Below are 16,013 nucleotides of genomic sequence, written 5' to 3' on the forward strand. Positions count from 1 at the left end.
GCTCACACACCTTTAGGTTGGAGCTCGTTCGCTGCCCTCACTTGCCTTCAGCTTAGCTCGTACGCTACGCTAACTCGCCTCCAGGTTGAAGTTCGTTCGCTATGCTCACTCACCTTTTGGTTGGAAATTAGCTTTTGTCATAAATTTAAAAAAATTATAGTGCTGCACCCTGTTGGTAAACCTATTAACTTTTTAATGTATTGAGCATCACAGAATCAAATTGATCAGTTGAACCAGCTGTTAAGATTCTTTAATTCCATTTAAATATCTATATAATTAATACGCTACATGAAACTTTGTCGGTTGAACTCCTCCGCCATTTCTTAACCGATTTTATCCATTGACGTCTCATTGGAAAGAGTGTGTCGCGTAGATTTGCAAACTGACCTTACATTTTTGAAAAAGTCCCTTGGGATCTGCCCCAGTGGCTGTTAAAGTTTCCATGTTATCCTTATGAAGAACATGATTGTTTACATTTTGATCAGCTGTATATTTTAATTGCTGTTATTTTTCATTTCAAAGTCTTTTAAACTCATCGGAAATTATGATGAATTTAATTTGTTTTTAAATAACTACTTTACTTCTTTGCAATTGCTCGATTTCGAGCAACGTGTTTACTAGTGAGTACTTATAAGGTTAACATGGGAAACTCCAGAGCCACTGGGGCGGAGCCCTTTTGACGGATCTGCACCATACTTCACACAAACCATCCTTGAATAATGCTTAATAAAGCCTGAGTCCATAAAGGACAAACAAACAAACATACATTGGATTTTATATATATAGATTATCTGATATACTTAATCTCATTGAGTAAATAATACATTTAAACAACCCCTTTAATTCTTAATCAGTGACAACACACACTTGTACAAGAAGCTAATTACTTAAAATCCTTTACAATATTGATAGAACCAGACATTCCATCCCCATATTAGAGTTATCATCAGTTTTTTTTACTTGAGTGAATTTAGTTGAGCTGATATAAATCACTGATGTTTTTAATCAACGGCTTTTTCATTGGTATTACTACCGAAATTCTAAAATAGGACGGAAATATATAGTCAGTGCACACAAACAGAACTGGACATGAAACGTCTGGATGTTTAAGTTTCATGAAGTCTTCAGATTTACAGCAGGATGAGAAATATACTTACAGTAACCAATTACTGCCTTTACATCCAGAACTGTGTACCGTTGTTTGAAAATAACTCTATGAGGATGTTTTTTACAAAGCATTGTACCATTACTAAATAGATTAGATTACCAAATTTAGGATTCAGAAGCAGAAACAACTACTGTATGTGAACAAAAGTTTATTCAGTTTATATAAAAAAGAGTATAAATTAAAATTACAAGTACACATGTATTGGATGATTCCTTGTGATATGTTTACACAAAATATCATTCGCATCTTCTACAATCAAATAACATTAATAATAAATTATTAACTTGAAACACATTAATCATCATATTTGAAAGGGCAAGGGTTGGTACAAAAGTGGAAAAACGAATAAAATTAGAGACTTTGTAAAGAAAAAAACATTTTCCCTAGAATTTTTGAATTTTAGAATTCGTAAAGATCCTAAATAGTGACAATATTTTTTTCATTCATTTGTGGAATATTAAAAACATAGTACAGTACTGTAGTCTACTGTAATTATTTTTTTAATGAAAATTCAGTTTTAAAAACATCTGTCCAGTAGTGACGACGTTTTGCTATTCCAGTTAAAGTTCACAACAAAAAATGGAATGTAAAAAATGATAGTAAACTAAGCAAAAAATAAAAACATTTTCAGCACTCTGTCTCCAGAGAAATTCTAGCAATTTTGTATGATCTGTCATGATTTTATTTAGCTGTAGCTGATTAAAGGAAGAGTATATTTTATTATTAGTGCTGAAAGTGGCATTTCCCGATCCGTGCTCAAACTTTATCCGTTTGAGGTATGGTAAGGCCGAACACAAAATTTCCCTTTGATATGACGCCAATCATGTTTATTATTTTTACATACAAGGCAAAGCCGAGGATGGGAATAATTGTAGCAAGTACGCAGGGACGCTTTATTAAATGTGCCGGGCCCACCGCTGCAAGAGGTTTTGGGTGTGTTTGAGGGGCGCAAAGTGAATAAATCCATGGTAATGAAGAGAGATAGGTGGTGGAAATAGCCTGTCACATTAAATCTGCGGACCTGCAAATGCCAGAAAATCACTTTCGGTACAAATTTGCAGCAATATTTTTCATCACGATGCAAACATAAAATACTCTAGTACAACAGAGCTTGCTAAAATCAAACCTATTTTTCTAAGGATTTTGATAATTTATAATTTTTAAATAATCATACAGTAGAACCGCCGTTAACCGAAAAAAATATAAAGCTAATATACATAATACGCAATGTAAAATGCTTTAGCAACTTCAGTTGTTTGTTTAAAGTATTTTCTAACCCGTTCTAACACTTCTGTATCTAAAACACTGTATTATATAGATATTGTTTTAAATTCATTTTTCTACACACTGTGGTAATACATAGGCTATTTTTTAGCATATTACGGGTTGACCGAAAAATTGGTTATCTGAAACGGCTTTCCCGCTTTATTTGTGTTAACCGGGGTTCTACTGTAATTATTTTAAGAAGTTGCTATCTTAATAATAATAAAACAAATGGCTTAAAGCAAACATTTGTAACAACATAAAAACGAGAATTTCAAGGTTTTTTTGTAGCAAACACAAACTCTGTCCAAGCTTGGGAAACAAATACATACAGAACACATACATACAGCTGATTAATTTTGATATCAGCTGTTGTCAACAATAGCTACTTTCTGAATGATGAAAATTGTTTCCCAAGCTCTAATTTAGAGCAAGAGAAAGACATTAAGATAATTTCCCATGCTCTAAATTTATTTTCCTTTGCCCTCAATCAGTTTAGCGCAACCATTTTTTAATGTTTAAATCAACTGTTTCTACTGTTAAGCAATCTAAATGTAAACAGAAAATAGTATATTCCATTACTAGGACCGAAAGCGGCATTTTCCGACGCGCGCTCAAGTTTCATGTGTGAGGCAAAGCCGAACACAGGAAAACCAAATTTCACGTGCGAAGCAAAGCTGAGCAGGTGATAGTTATTTTCACGTACGAGGCAAAGCCGAGGACGGGAATAATGGAGCAAGTGTCGGAAAAAAGCTTTTGGTACGAGTTATAAACGATACTTTTCATCACGACGCAAAAATGCACACATTCAGAATATCATATTTCAGTAGGATTAAAATAGTTTTAGACTACTCTTTATCATTGAAAATCACAACTTACATAATATGGTTTCATAATTGTAGAGTATTTAGATAAATAATGTATTAATAAATACTTCGTCACGTTCATTAACTTAACATTTTGTAATATGTACCAGTGTCTAATGGGCTTTCTGTATTCCTCTTCTTATCCTTCCCGTGATTTATCTGGTTAAATGTGATAAGTTAAGCTGTTTTCATAAAAAATCTTCAGTATTGTTATGCATACTTAGAGCAATCCCAAACATGCATTATGTTAAAAACACAGCAAAACAAACTAATGCCTGTTTCTGTATAGATTTAGATTAACACGTTCGCTGCTGAGCGCTAGATGCCGGGACGGCGCCAGTTGCTGAACTAACGCTCGGCCGCTGCGTGACATTGCCACCGATACACTGAATTACAGTAAAAACAACAGTAGTTATACTGGATGGCAATGTTCTGCAATAAAACTGGCTTTGGATATAGTACTAAGTGATTCTGATAGATAGCAGCACTACCCAGGTTACAGTCAGTAAAGTAGTGTCGCTATCTAGCAGGAAAGAGGTAAAACAAAGCCCTGTTCCAAACGACCCTGGTGGTGATTTGGGAAACTATATTTTTTATTGTCAGAAAAGTACGTCCGTACGAGCTGCAAAGAAATATAGAACGCTTGTGACGTGCTGGCTTATCCATAGCAACGTTAAACAACAATGAACGGTGACGTTCTGGAACGTTCTTAGCTCCTGGCGCCGTGGCCCGGCTGACGTTCCGGAACGTCCGTAGCAGCGAACGTGTTAAGCAACAATAAAAACAGCTGTTCCAAATCATTAAATTAAACTGTAACAAAACACTAGCGCACGTAGTGAATAAATGAAGAACTAATTGAGAGCGAGGGAAAGTAAATTTAGAGCGAGGGAAAATAAGCTGATCGATTTTCCCTCGCCCTAAATTAGAGCTTGAAAAACGACTACTTTCATTGATGTCAGCTGTTATCGAAAATAGTTACTTTCGTTACGGAGTGATGAAAATAAAATTTGTGTTGTGATGAAAACCATAACTCATAATTTGTAGTAAAAGTGATTTCAGAGCACTTGGATGCCCCATAAAAGAAGCAAATAAAAACCACTAATTCTTAAACTTCTGTTTTGTTTCAGAACAATCTCACTAAAATTTCATTTGGCATTAGTATTATAAATAAAAATAGTTGTGCATTTGAATTGTATTATTTACATTATTCACCATCCCATTTATTTTAGGTTATATCATTTTGTTTTGTTAACAATGAATTTACAACATTGGTTTGACACATGCAAAGAAGAAAATTTGAAAATGGAAAAGAAAAATTGTTAGTCAGTATTTTTTACTCACCAATAAAATGAAGCTAAATGCATGTCATGAATGCCTTTACGTAAAATTGGTAGAATGTAGCTCTAGTATACAAACACACTTTAAAATTAAGCTATGATTTTTATACTTATTTGGATGAGTTTTGCAAGTCTTAACTTTTAAAAATTTAAACAGCCTATAAAAATCAGAATTTGACCAATTTTTAAAAATGCACATTTAGTTTTATCAGAATAAAATTCATACATTTGATCATGATACAAGAATCACAAATTTAAAATCACTATCCATAATAAAGCACTAGGCTATACATATTTTACAATGTACAAATACATACTTAAGCTTAAAGCAAGTAAATAATTTAACAAATAACATAAAAAATAAAATGTAATATTTCATAAACGACAAAACTTAAAAAAATGAATCAATATATACATGTGCTAAATTTATATTACAACACAGCAATTGCCGATTAAAAGTATTTTGTACAAATAATTTAGATCTATCTTACCTTATAACTAATATGTCTGTATCGTACATCTCAATTACACATACGACAATGAAAATTACATGCATCATTTTTAGCAAATAATACGACAAATATATACGTGATGTTTGTTACTATCCATCCAGAACATGTACAAAATTTAAGTTTGTATTCATGATTTACTTAATGGAACACAATTGTAGACTAACCCGTGAAAATCATCTTGTTGCTAAAGGATAACAATTGAATAATGCTACTTAAAATTTGTAAACTGAGTTCAAATAACCAAAGGTCTCAATGAAAAAAATCATTATTCTTACTGAACATGGAATATCGGTGATAGCGTCTTTAGCTGATAAGACTAAAATTGCTGGTTCAAGATTGGCCAAGCCATTGACTTGCTATTGTAACTTACAGTGTAGCATTACTTTACTATCTTTTGATCATCACAGACCACACGGTCTAAGTTAACAAGCAGTTGAGATTAAATTTGACGCAATAATTAAGTATAAAAAGGTAAGGGAAAATAGATATAGTACATTAAATTTGGATGGTAAAAGTGCTGTTTTATCGTATGCAAGAACAGAAATATCAGGACTGTAACACCACCCAATGGTTCTACTGTCTTGGATTCTCGTCAGAGAATTTGCGTTAAACTGTTCCAGCACCTGGGTTGTTCTACACAGAACGTATGCTTGATTGTTCCATAATCTCGGTTGTTCCTCACACAGAATGTGTACTGCCTGTGCCTGACTGTCTTCCAGAACACGGCAGACGACATAACTGGGACATGATGATCTTGTGAATACTCATCCCCCGTCCACTGCCCGACTAAAAATTGACAAAACATGACACATTAGTATAGAAGTTGACATAATATTGCTATGGGATTGATACATAAAGTGGCTGAGATGTCAAGCTCTTTGACTAAAAGTAGAAATAAAGGGTGTTTATAAATGATTCATCAGGTTATCATGTCATGTATCTCACTTATTTCTTATCTTACGCCTCTTTCACACGACGCGGCGCGCGCCGTGCGGCGCCCGCCGGATCCGGCGTAGGGCTATGGGAGTATATGAGTCCTTTCACACTATGTCCGGCGAGCGCCGCGCGGCGAATTCGCCACACGGCGTGCGAGTTACCGCCGGATGCACCTTCAGCCGGACGACAGCGCCGCGCGGCGTCCAGGCCGGACAACTCGGTGAAGGTGCATTGGTTCTTATGGGAGCTTTCACACGGTGCGGCGCGCGCCGCACGGCCCAACCCCTACGCTGTCTCATTTTAGGCAAACTACCTGACCAAGAGGGTGCAACAGTTAATTAAGAAATTATATATCGTTGTATCGGAAAATAATATATTTAAAGTTATTACAAAACATATATTTTTATGTTAATCCCATGCAAATCGACCAACTTAAAGTATTAAAACTAAAATTTTCCTTTAATAATTAGAGGAGAATATTTAGTATTAAATTAATAATTTAGTAATTTATACGTAATGAAACATTTTTTTTTAACTTCTAGAATACAATATTTTCAGATATGACGAATACTTATATATAATACGTGAAGGTGATTTCTACGAAATACTACTCCTCCGTTAATAATGAACCGATTTTTACAAACGATGTGTCAAAATTAAGTATTTGTTGTGTACACGCCCCCTTTCACCAATTCCTGTAGTAAAAGTCCTCGGGCTTTGCCCCTCAGGCCATCAAAATCCCAATGTATATCTTACGAAGACAAGATTTTGTTTAGTTAAACGGACGAATAATTTGTATTAATTACAGCTGTTCATAGTACACACATGATACACACAAGAGTTTTCGTTTTCAGTTTCGATAGATGGAGTGGAGTGAGCGTTCGTTTTAAGAGTGAGTTCGTTTCCAGTTTCGATAACTGGAGTGGAGTGATTGGTTACATTATCTTTGAGTTGACTCTCACACGTCAACGGAAATAGTGACAGTTATTCGTAAAAAAACTCCTTTGATATTTTGCAATTGCTCAAATTCGAGCAACAGGTGCACTAGTTTATTATATTTAAAATTATCCTATTCATTTAATTTGAACTTTTAAGTGGAGTATTCATTTAAAAGCCACAACTGAACAGAAAATAATAAATATTTAGGAGTGCCGTACGGCGCGCGCCGCACGAAACAGTACTAGTGTGAAGACACACGCTTGTCCGGCGCAGCGCCGCGCGGCGGACGCCGTACGGCGCGCACCGCTTCGTGTGAAAGAGGCGTAACATTAATGATTTTGACATGTGATTAAAGAGCATGTTTAAAATTTTTATAATCAGCTGTTTAGTATTCATCCTTGCTATTTTCTTGGATATGTTTACATTGTATTAAAAAATATTACAATTCAAGAAAACCTTTTGTGTATAATTATTACTCTAGTGTAACTGTGATACATGTTAAACGTGAGTTTTTCTGGTGTTTTAGGAAAAATCTGCCAACACACCAAAATCAGCTGACAGTAGTATCATCAATTAATTAAAAACTCTGAGGGACTGCTGAAACGTAAAAGTTGTGGTCGCCCAATTCTTGACACAGTAGCTAGGGTTAGACAGTGCTTTAAGCAAAGGCCTCCACATGGTGCAGGCTGCACACTTGGCTTACCAGTAGCAAAATCTACAGTTTGCAAGGCTTTACTTAAATAATTGACATTAAGACCCTACAGACTGCAACTAGGATACTTCAAAAGTTAAATCAAGAGTAGATTTTAATCAGCTAGCCGGTGTATGGACCAACTTGTAACATACATTAGAAACTTGTTCCATTGCAAATGGACAGCACATTGAGCAATTATAGGTGTATCTAAGAAAAACTTGAGAAATTCCCTTTGTAATGATAGTAGTTTTCATGGAGTGTTTGTTCAGTATTAAGTTCAATAAAAGATCTAAAACCTTAAAGTTAAAAAGATTGTATTCTTGGATGCCGTTTTGTTTTAAGTTATCGTAACAAAATCGGCACATATCGGGAGTGTTTAGAGATTGAAAAAGATCATTCAGACGTCGGTAGCAATTGTTCAGATGTTGGCAGCAATCGTTCAGACATTAATAGAGATGGGCAGATGTCAGTTGAATTCTTTACTTTGCGATAATCCTGCTATTCTTGCAATAACGGTGTTTTTCAGGTAACGTTCAATAATCCGGCAACACCGAAGGCCTGAATGTGCTGGATCAGCAAGTGTCTACTGTATAGAGATAGAGAGTTGACAACTACTCAAAATTAACATAATATAAGTATATTGAGGTAGGTTTTACCGAATCAGCCCATCTTTATGTTTAAGGTCAACAGGGAAATAGACAGCTAAATTTAGGATTTTGTTCACTGTTGTCAAAATACTCGGCTCATTTACCTTTTACGATTATCAAGGATGGAATCATCTGTGCTCTATTATACCTTACCAAACTAGATTTGATCTGACGGTAAAGGAATAGACAATTATTTCTACAATCCAAGTTTGTACCTGAAGTTGTTCAATAGTAGTCTCGTCATTTGCCAAAGCTTCCAGCTGATCGTAGAGGATGGCCATGACGAACATACCAAACAGTGCTGACTCCAGCACCAGGATGACACAGTGTAGTCTGTTTGTGAACAAATAAACATCAAACCATGAAGAAATGTCCACTTTCAACGTTTTAAATCACTTTTTATTATTTTTTTTCAATAGTTAATTATTTTGAATAAGAGACTTAAATTTACCATTTAATGCTTTATTGAGACTGGAAGAACCTTGAAATAAAAGTGAAAGCTAAGAGAGGTTATGTGTTATGTTAGATGTTATGTTAGGTATGTTAGATTGCACTTACTTGTGATTTTCCAAGGCTCCCAATAGAAACAAACCTTGTAGAAGAGCAGAACATTGGCTTTTCAAGAACAATCTAAACTTTTTACTTGTAGAGATTTTTTACAATAACTTAATTGTTCTTAAGATATGCCTAAATTGGATATAGTATTAAAATAGGTTTTAAAGGCCTGGATAAATAAATGACGTTTTCATGCTTCCAAAAAGTTGTTAACATAACAGTTTGATGTTTTATGAAGCACTATTATTGTACATTTATTATTATCATTGTTACATCTTTTTCATAGCAATGCCACCAGGGTATCTATTGTAAGATGGATGTAAATGCAAGAGGAATATGGAATGGAGTGAGATGATCTATGGCAAGCGATCTTTTGATGTTTTTAAGCACAGAATTAAGATCCAACCCTGAATTCTTACTAGGCCGGAATAAAAACATCAAAAACCCTTTACATGTAATAGGTACTGTCTAAACTGTTGCATCCAGCAATACCTTTATGCATTTAAGTTAAAAATGTCCCTAAAAGATAAAAATCTTTGGTTGTAAGTACAGTAGTTTAATGACAAAAGTTGTGTGGAAACATTGATATTTATCAGAGAAACGCTGGCTAATAAAGAAATTTTATTAATTATTTATTTAAACCAGAATCTAAAGGTGCCTATCTCGCTGGATGGTAGGATATGATGTCAGAGCAAAAAGAGAGGAAAATGACGTTGATATCAGCTGATAATATAAGTGTCATTTACCGGTTACATGAACAAAATCAGAGTGGCAACAGTGCTTCTGTATTCTGATTTAGACACCAGCAGATTCAAAGACAATATTTCTACTAGCTCGGTGAGACTTCTTGATAGGTCTCTATTCTGTGCTGAAAGTTAGTTTATAATATTGCAGGGACACATATTGACATATAATATTGACAACAAAAAGTTGCATTTTACAACATTTCATTTTGCAAATATTTCTTAAGTTCTTTTTACAAATACAGTACACAAGATGATTCGACTTACATTCTTGCCTGCTTCAGGTTGACTTCCGTAGGACATTGCGGACACGCCCTAAGCCAGCTTGTGACAACCAGAGCGATCGCGTACAGGGCGAGTAGTCCAACATAGACTAGAAACTGGATAAAGTACTTTTGGTTGCGCTCCCCCACACAGTTATTGATCCTGTCAACACAGACTAGTCAATCCCAAGCCAGTATTAGGGCAACATAAATGGTAACAGAATATTGACCATGTGACATCACGTTTTTGTTATGTTATGGGCTACAGATCAAGGATTCTGTGTTGAAATAAGCATCTGACAATCAATGGCCAAGTGAATCCAGGATATTTACCAGGGACAATGGTGATCCATGCGGCGGATGCATCGTTTGCAGATCCGACAATGGTGAGCCCGCGGAGGACGGTATGTCTCACACCTCGTACACACAGTCCAGTCCTCATTTTGTAGCAAAGACTCGGAACCTACACAAAATAAAAAATAATCCAAAACCAAGTCAACACAACATAAAATTGTGAAAAGTCCATAGCACACAATCACTGAACCAAAACCAGCACAAAACGTTATTCAATCATTGAGTCATTGTATCATAGAAAATGTACTTAGGCCCAAATTATGAAACTTGTTTTAGCCTATAGATTGTACAAAAAGGTTAGTTATTAAAAAGTAGCTGTAAGCCAGGTTTTTCATTTTAGAAATAAGTAACTAGAATAGAATAGTCAAGAATAGTCAAGAATAGTCATTTATTCAGTCTTTAAACAATACATTATTGTAATTGACATCGTCATTATTATTGTAAAGATATAAGATGCAATACTTATAATTAAAAAATTTGACATGAAAATTCCAAAATATAGGCTGCCCTTAGTTTAACATTTAACAGGTTTAAAATTTTTTTTTTTTAATAAAAAAATAGGCAAACATAACAAACTTAAATTATGAAAAATAGTGAATAATAGTGGGTCTTTCTTAAAAAGGCTAATGGTTATCACAGATGTAACAATGAACATAGAGGGACAAAATTTCTAACATTATCACAGATGGAATATGGTAAAAAAACGTATCAAAATAGTGAACATGAAATATATGAAAATTAATTACAGTAAAAAATCCTAGCCTAACTTAAAAACAAAATTTCTAACAATATCACAGATGGAATATGGTAAAAAACATATCAAAATAGTGAACATGAAATATATGAAAATTAGTTACAGTAATAAAAATCCTAGCCTAACTTAAAAACATTTAACATTAGCAAAAAATGAGATCACATTCAAAAAATTCCTCAATTTTGTAAAATGGGTGAGATGAAAGCCACATAGTTAATTTTCTTTTAAAGACACTTAGCGGCAAGGACTTGACTTGGGGATGAAGCTTATTAAATAATTTAATACCTAAAACAAAATGACTGTTTGCAGTTTTCTGTAGCCAGTGTTGGATATTTACCAGGATATAGATGTTGGCCAGTCTTACGTACGGGAATCAAGTAAGAAAAATTCTGACAGTTTTAATAGGGAAAATCATCCTGTAAACTAATAGGCCTACCATGTGACCATCTATTTCTTTCATGCGATTATAGGATTAAGTTAGGTAGTTATTATGAAAACAAAACAAAGCACTTTCAAACATGCATTATTTAAAAAAAATGTTTCCCAAACGAACCTTGTTTATGATGGCAAGTAGAAGAACAATGTTTTAGAACTTGTCAACTAAAGGGAACATTTTTTGGAGTATTTGACTATTTTAAATTAAGGTTTTCCAAAAAAACTAAGTTACTGATGTTATGCTGATTTGCATTGTTCCTAAGTTTAATTATGTTCCAGTTACATATTTCCAGATGAGCTAAAAATTCCAAACCTTGACTCAACATACAGTATCAATTTCACACGTTTACTAGAGCTTAACTGATTAGGCTACTATGTAAATCAAGCAATGTGTACACATTTAATTTCAGTAGACCCTGGCCAAATTATTAAAACACAAACCTGAATGTATGTCAGAGAAGTCCATCCTGTTCTGTGGCAAAGGCACGGCTCCAGGGTCAGAACACATGGCTCTAAGGTGAGACAGCGACAGCATAAATATGACTGTGTTGAATAGCACCACGTGGAACGGGGCCCACAAGCTGCAAAAAACGAAATTTTCATTTTATAATATTTGTACTGTCTATTTGAAATAATAAAAATATAATAATAATAAAATTATTAATCTAGGGCCCCTATTAAGGCACAGTTCTCAAATTGGCTATTGGCTGCAAACAAGGCATCACTTTCAACTGTGCAGAACGGTAAGCTTAGTCAACACATCAAAAACACACATGAAATTTGATTTTACTTCATTTAAATGGGGACTTCAACATTTTGCTTTAAGACTTAAGCAGAGTAACAAAAATTGGAGAAAATCAACTTAAATCAAGTTAAAGAGGAAACACACTTATGGGAAAACCGTACGCTTTAGGCTCTAAGTTACTATGTCATGTTGGGAGTACACTTGTGACGAGCAAGGAAGAGCCCGAATGGTGCATTGTGTGGTAAACCCTATCGTACAGGGCACAGGGTCTTCCTCTACCGTGCGTGTTGTAGTAGGCCAACATGAGGTCTTTGCTCTAGACTTTGTACTAGTGCTAGACACCACTTATAAAAGTGTACAATGGACGTTTCTTCTGTTCCTTACTTCTCCCTGTGATGTAGCCTAGTTTTAACATATTGCATGTAGCCTACTGTTCCGTAGTCTTTGTTTACTTCAATTTTTTTATGCTGTCAAAAATGTTTTAACCCTCTATCTGGCGCTGGTCGATTTTCGACCACTAAAACGTGAGTTCTCAGTGGCGCTGGTCGATTATAGACCAAGATGACATGGGTCGGGTTTTTCTATTACTAAAATATGAAAACAGTTTTAAAACGCAATAAATCTTATACCATTGGAAAGATGAGATTCTGAGGATTCATTTTCATGCATAAAACATTATTGAGTGAGTATTATGTAGCGAGAAACGGTAGTTTGAAATACTAGAGAGTTCAAAATAGATTTTGGCGGTGGAAAGTTTTGGTCACCTGACTACAAAAACAGCTGTTTTTGGTGATTGTCAATTAAATTGTATACAATATTAGTACATATTCTGAAACTACAATAAATTCCCTACAATTCCCTGTGATCTATAAGGTTGATTGTAAAAATTTTATTTGCTTTTTAAAATGTCATAAATATCATGTTTTTGTAAAAAAATCTTCAAAATTTTACATTCTGACGTAAATTTTTCCGACATTTTAGAATTCAACTAAATATAACTATATATTTTCAGAAAGATCTTTTTATTACCTATTGTACAGTATCATTTCATTTTTTGTTGATGCATTCTATTATTTCCTAAGTGACAAAAAGAAATTTGTTAGTTTTTCAAAAAAGAAAATATGTATGAAGAGTTTATTTTTTTATAATTTTATTTTTATGAGTATTTAAAAATCATTGATATTTCTACGTAGGGAATCATATTTCACACAAACTTTACATTTAGATAAAATGTGTAAACAAATTATTTTGTGTTTTTCTTGTGGGTTGCTTTTGAAATTTCTAATTTGCATAATCCAAAAATTTGCAAGCCTTTTGCTACTACGCCTAAACGCATTGCTAGGAAAAGAATATTTTTATATTATTATATTCTAAATTCATCACTGAAATAGAAAATATATATATGTGTGTACTTATATTCACAAATAAATGTTCTGTGGCAAAATATATGATACCACTACAAAAGCGCCAAAATATATATAACCAAAAATATATATATATAACCGCCACTGGTGAATAAAATGACCGCCAGATCTAGGGTTAAGCTAAAAGCGAATGCAAGGATATAGAATGGAGTTTGTACCTGTAGCTTTGTTTCTGACTACGATCAGCTGTTTTTCATTAGGGTCATTTATTAGCAGGTAGGCTAATGATCAGCGACAGCTGGATTCAGTTTCAAATTGTTAAAAAGAGTAACTTACCGTTAAAGCCAGATTACTGACTGATTATCGGCCCAGCAAGACAACTCAGTGGTTATAACATAGTGAAATAGCAGTTGGATATATTTATTTATTTATTTCACAGAATACACCAATTAGGCTACTAAACAATATATAGGCTATAGGGTGGCCGCTTAGAAAGCAACATTCTCTTACATGAGCAACAAATCGTCACGCAGGTCACTATTTGTCAGCCCACCTATAGTTCATGAATCGCTGAGTACAGACTCATCCAATTTAAATATCAAGGGACAGTAAGTTATACATGTAACTTGGTGGGACCCTGACTACAGCAAGGCCCCACTAGAAAATCCAATTATGAGTTTGGTTTATAAGCCTATAAAAAGTCCTAATCTGATCCCTTGACTATCCAACCTACAAGTGTGTAGACATGCCATAAAAAAGCAAAATCTTTGTAGGCCTAGGCCTGATAGCCTAATGTTTTCGTTTTTAACTTCTTCTTGCCATTTAAAATAGGCCTACTTGAAACATATGAAATCGTACCTGTCTTGCATGGTTTGCATGATGACCCATCGTATGACTACATAATCTGCATAAAATACTGCAATGTAGGTAAGAGTAATACAAATGAAACCACAAGGATCCTTAACAAATATTGACATTTTCAATATTTGTTGTAGTCCAGGATTCACTTTAACTCCATTACTAAGTAGGCGTATCTTACAAATAATCGCACACACAAATATATCCTGCAAAGTTAAACTTTCCAATTTTAAATAGCAACTCTGACTTCATGATGTTGCTGTTGTTAGTGTTTTCGATTAGTTAATAGTCTATCAGTTAGTATAATGCAACTTGCGAGCATAACTAACTGGTTGACAGAAGCAGAAAGAACTCGAAACAGCTGTTGCTGTTAAATATCGTGTTGACCAACATCCAACATAAAATCGAAAAATTTTATAACTTCTGGATTGGATAAAATAAAATATTATTGTGATCGCTTGGAGTCTCATAGTGCCTAATCCTACAGTTCCTAATTGAATTTGTTCCATAGTACCTGATAAAATGTGGTTTCATTACCGCATTATGCATAACTGATATGCACTATGGGATATGGGACAATCCCACAGTGTACACCTTGTCACAGTAAGTTACCTAGTTTTTATTTCATAGTGTGTAGATTGAACTTGCACACTATTGGCTGTAAAATCAACCATTGATTATATAAATCAGGGAACCTACAGTGTTGTAACATTTTAGCATAATCAAAATCTAAATACACTTTCAACTTTGGTAGGTAGACCAGTAAAGCCGGGTTTACACTACCGGTATGTAGCAGAGCTATATATATATCAGAGCTAGACATAGCTCAGCTAGAAGTTCAAAAAAGCGTCTTCAAAAAACTGCTTAATTGCTATGATGGGCTATATAGCTTGATTTCACAGCTATATAGCAGAAAACGAGCTATCCAAAAAAAATTACTGCTCAAAAATTATTTGTTTCTAGGTAATCAAAGAGGACGATAAACCATCAAGTAAAGTGATTATCATTGACTATAAATATTATATAATCCATGCTTGCATAAAAATAGCTTGAGTTGTCATAGTATGAATATAAATTTGTGCACTGATATTTTTCATGGCAACTTACTGAAGACATGACTGGTTTTAAGCTCAGCAACCATTGACTTTTGTAGTCAAAGGCAAAGTAGAAATATTAACTCACTGATTGAAGGGGAATGTTGGGGATTTTTTATTCCATGTAAACACCATTACACACTTACACTTATGTATTTAAATTCATTCAACTCAGCTCCGCACCAATCAAGTTAGGGCCCCATTGAGGAAGATGATGAATGAAGAGTTTTTTATATATATATATTGATAGTTTTTTACCTGTTAATACCTATCAGTTGGTTTCTCAGCCAGATGAGTGATGATCAAGGATAGCTGGGTCTATAGTTTCTAGTTCCAAACCTTTAAAATAAGCTACCTCTAAACTCTATTGACCTTTCTCAGGGACCAGAAACATTTTGATTCTTAGGATTTCTAGGAACTATATCTGTTTATCAGCCAGATGTAGAATAATGCAAACAGACTTACAACACAAAAAATTACTCAAAA

General features: G+C 34.2%; 1 protein-coding gene across 1 annotated transcript; it reads right to left on the reverse strand.

The window, feature by feature from the left end:
- Positions 1–1,299: 1,299 nt before the first annotated feature.
- LOC128987964 (palmitoyltransferase ZDHHC3-A-like) lies at positions 1,300–14,779 on the reverse strand. The gene is made up of 6 exons (XM_054409116.1): positions 14,434–14,779; positions 11,908–12,047; positions 10,257–10,386; positions 9,928–10,086; positions 8,578–8,695; positions 1,300–5,932 (listed from the first exon to the last, which is right to left on the reverse strand). Exons 1-6 carry the CDS (start codon positions 14,550–14,552, stop codon positions 5,825–5,827), a joined length of 774 nt encoding a protein of 257 aa, XP_054265091.1. The 5' UTR covers positions 14,553–14,779; the 3' UTR covers positions 1,300–5,824.
- Between the last annotated feature and the right edge of the window lie 1,234 nt (positions 14,780–16,013).

The sequence above is a fragment of the Macrosteles quadrilineatus genome, unplaced genomic scaffold (assembly GCF_028750875.1).
Source record: "Macrosteles quadrilineatus isolate MER2022 unplaced genomic scaffold, UCM_ALF_1.0 Scaffold_2__2_contigs__length_208266976, whole genome shotgun sequence".
NCBI classification, from domain to species: Eukaryota; Metazoa; Arthropoda; class Insecta; order Hemiptera; family Cicadellidae; genus Macrosteles; species Macrosteles quadrilineatus.

What these genes read in the sequence shown, in the direction of transcription:
- LOC128987964 (XM_054409116.1), bottom strand. Translation starts at nt 14,552, where the DNA reads ATGTCAATATTTGTTAAGGATCCTTGTGGTTTCATTTGTATTACTCTT. An exon ending in CTTCTCTGACATACATTCAG is followed by an intron (nt 10,387 to 11,907) that starts GTTTGTGTTTTA and finishes TATTTTGTGTAG; the next exon opens with GTTCCGAGTCTTTGCTACAA. An exon ending in CTACTATTGAACAACTTCAG is followed by an intron (nt 5,933 to 8,577) that starts GTACAAACTTGG and finishes GTCAATTTTTAG; the next exon opens with TCGGGCAGTGGACGGGGGAT.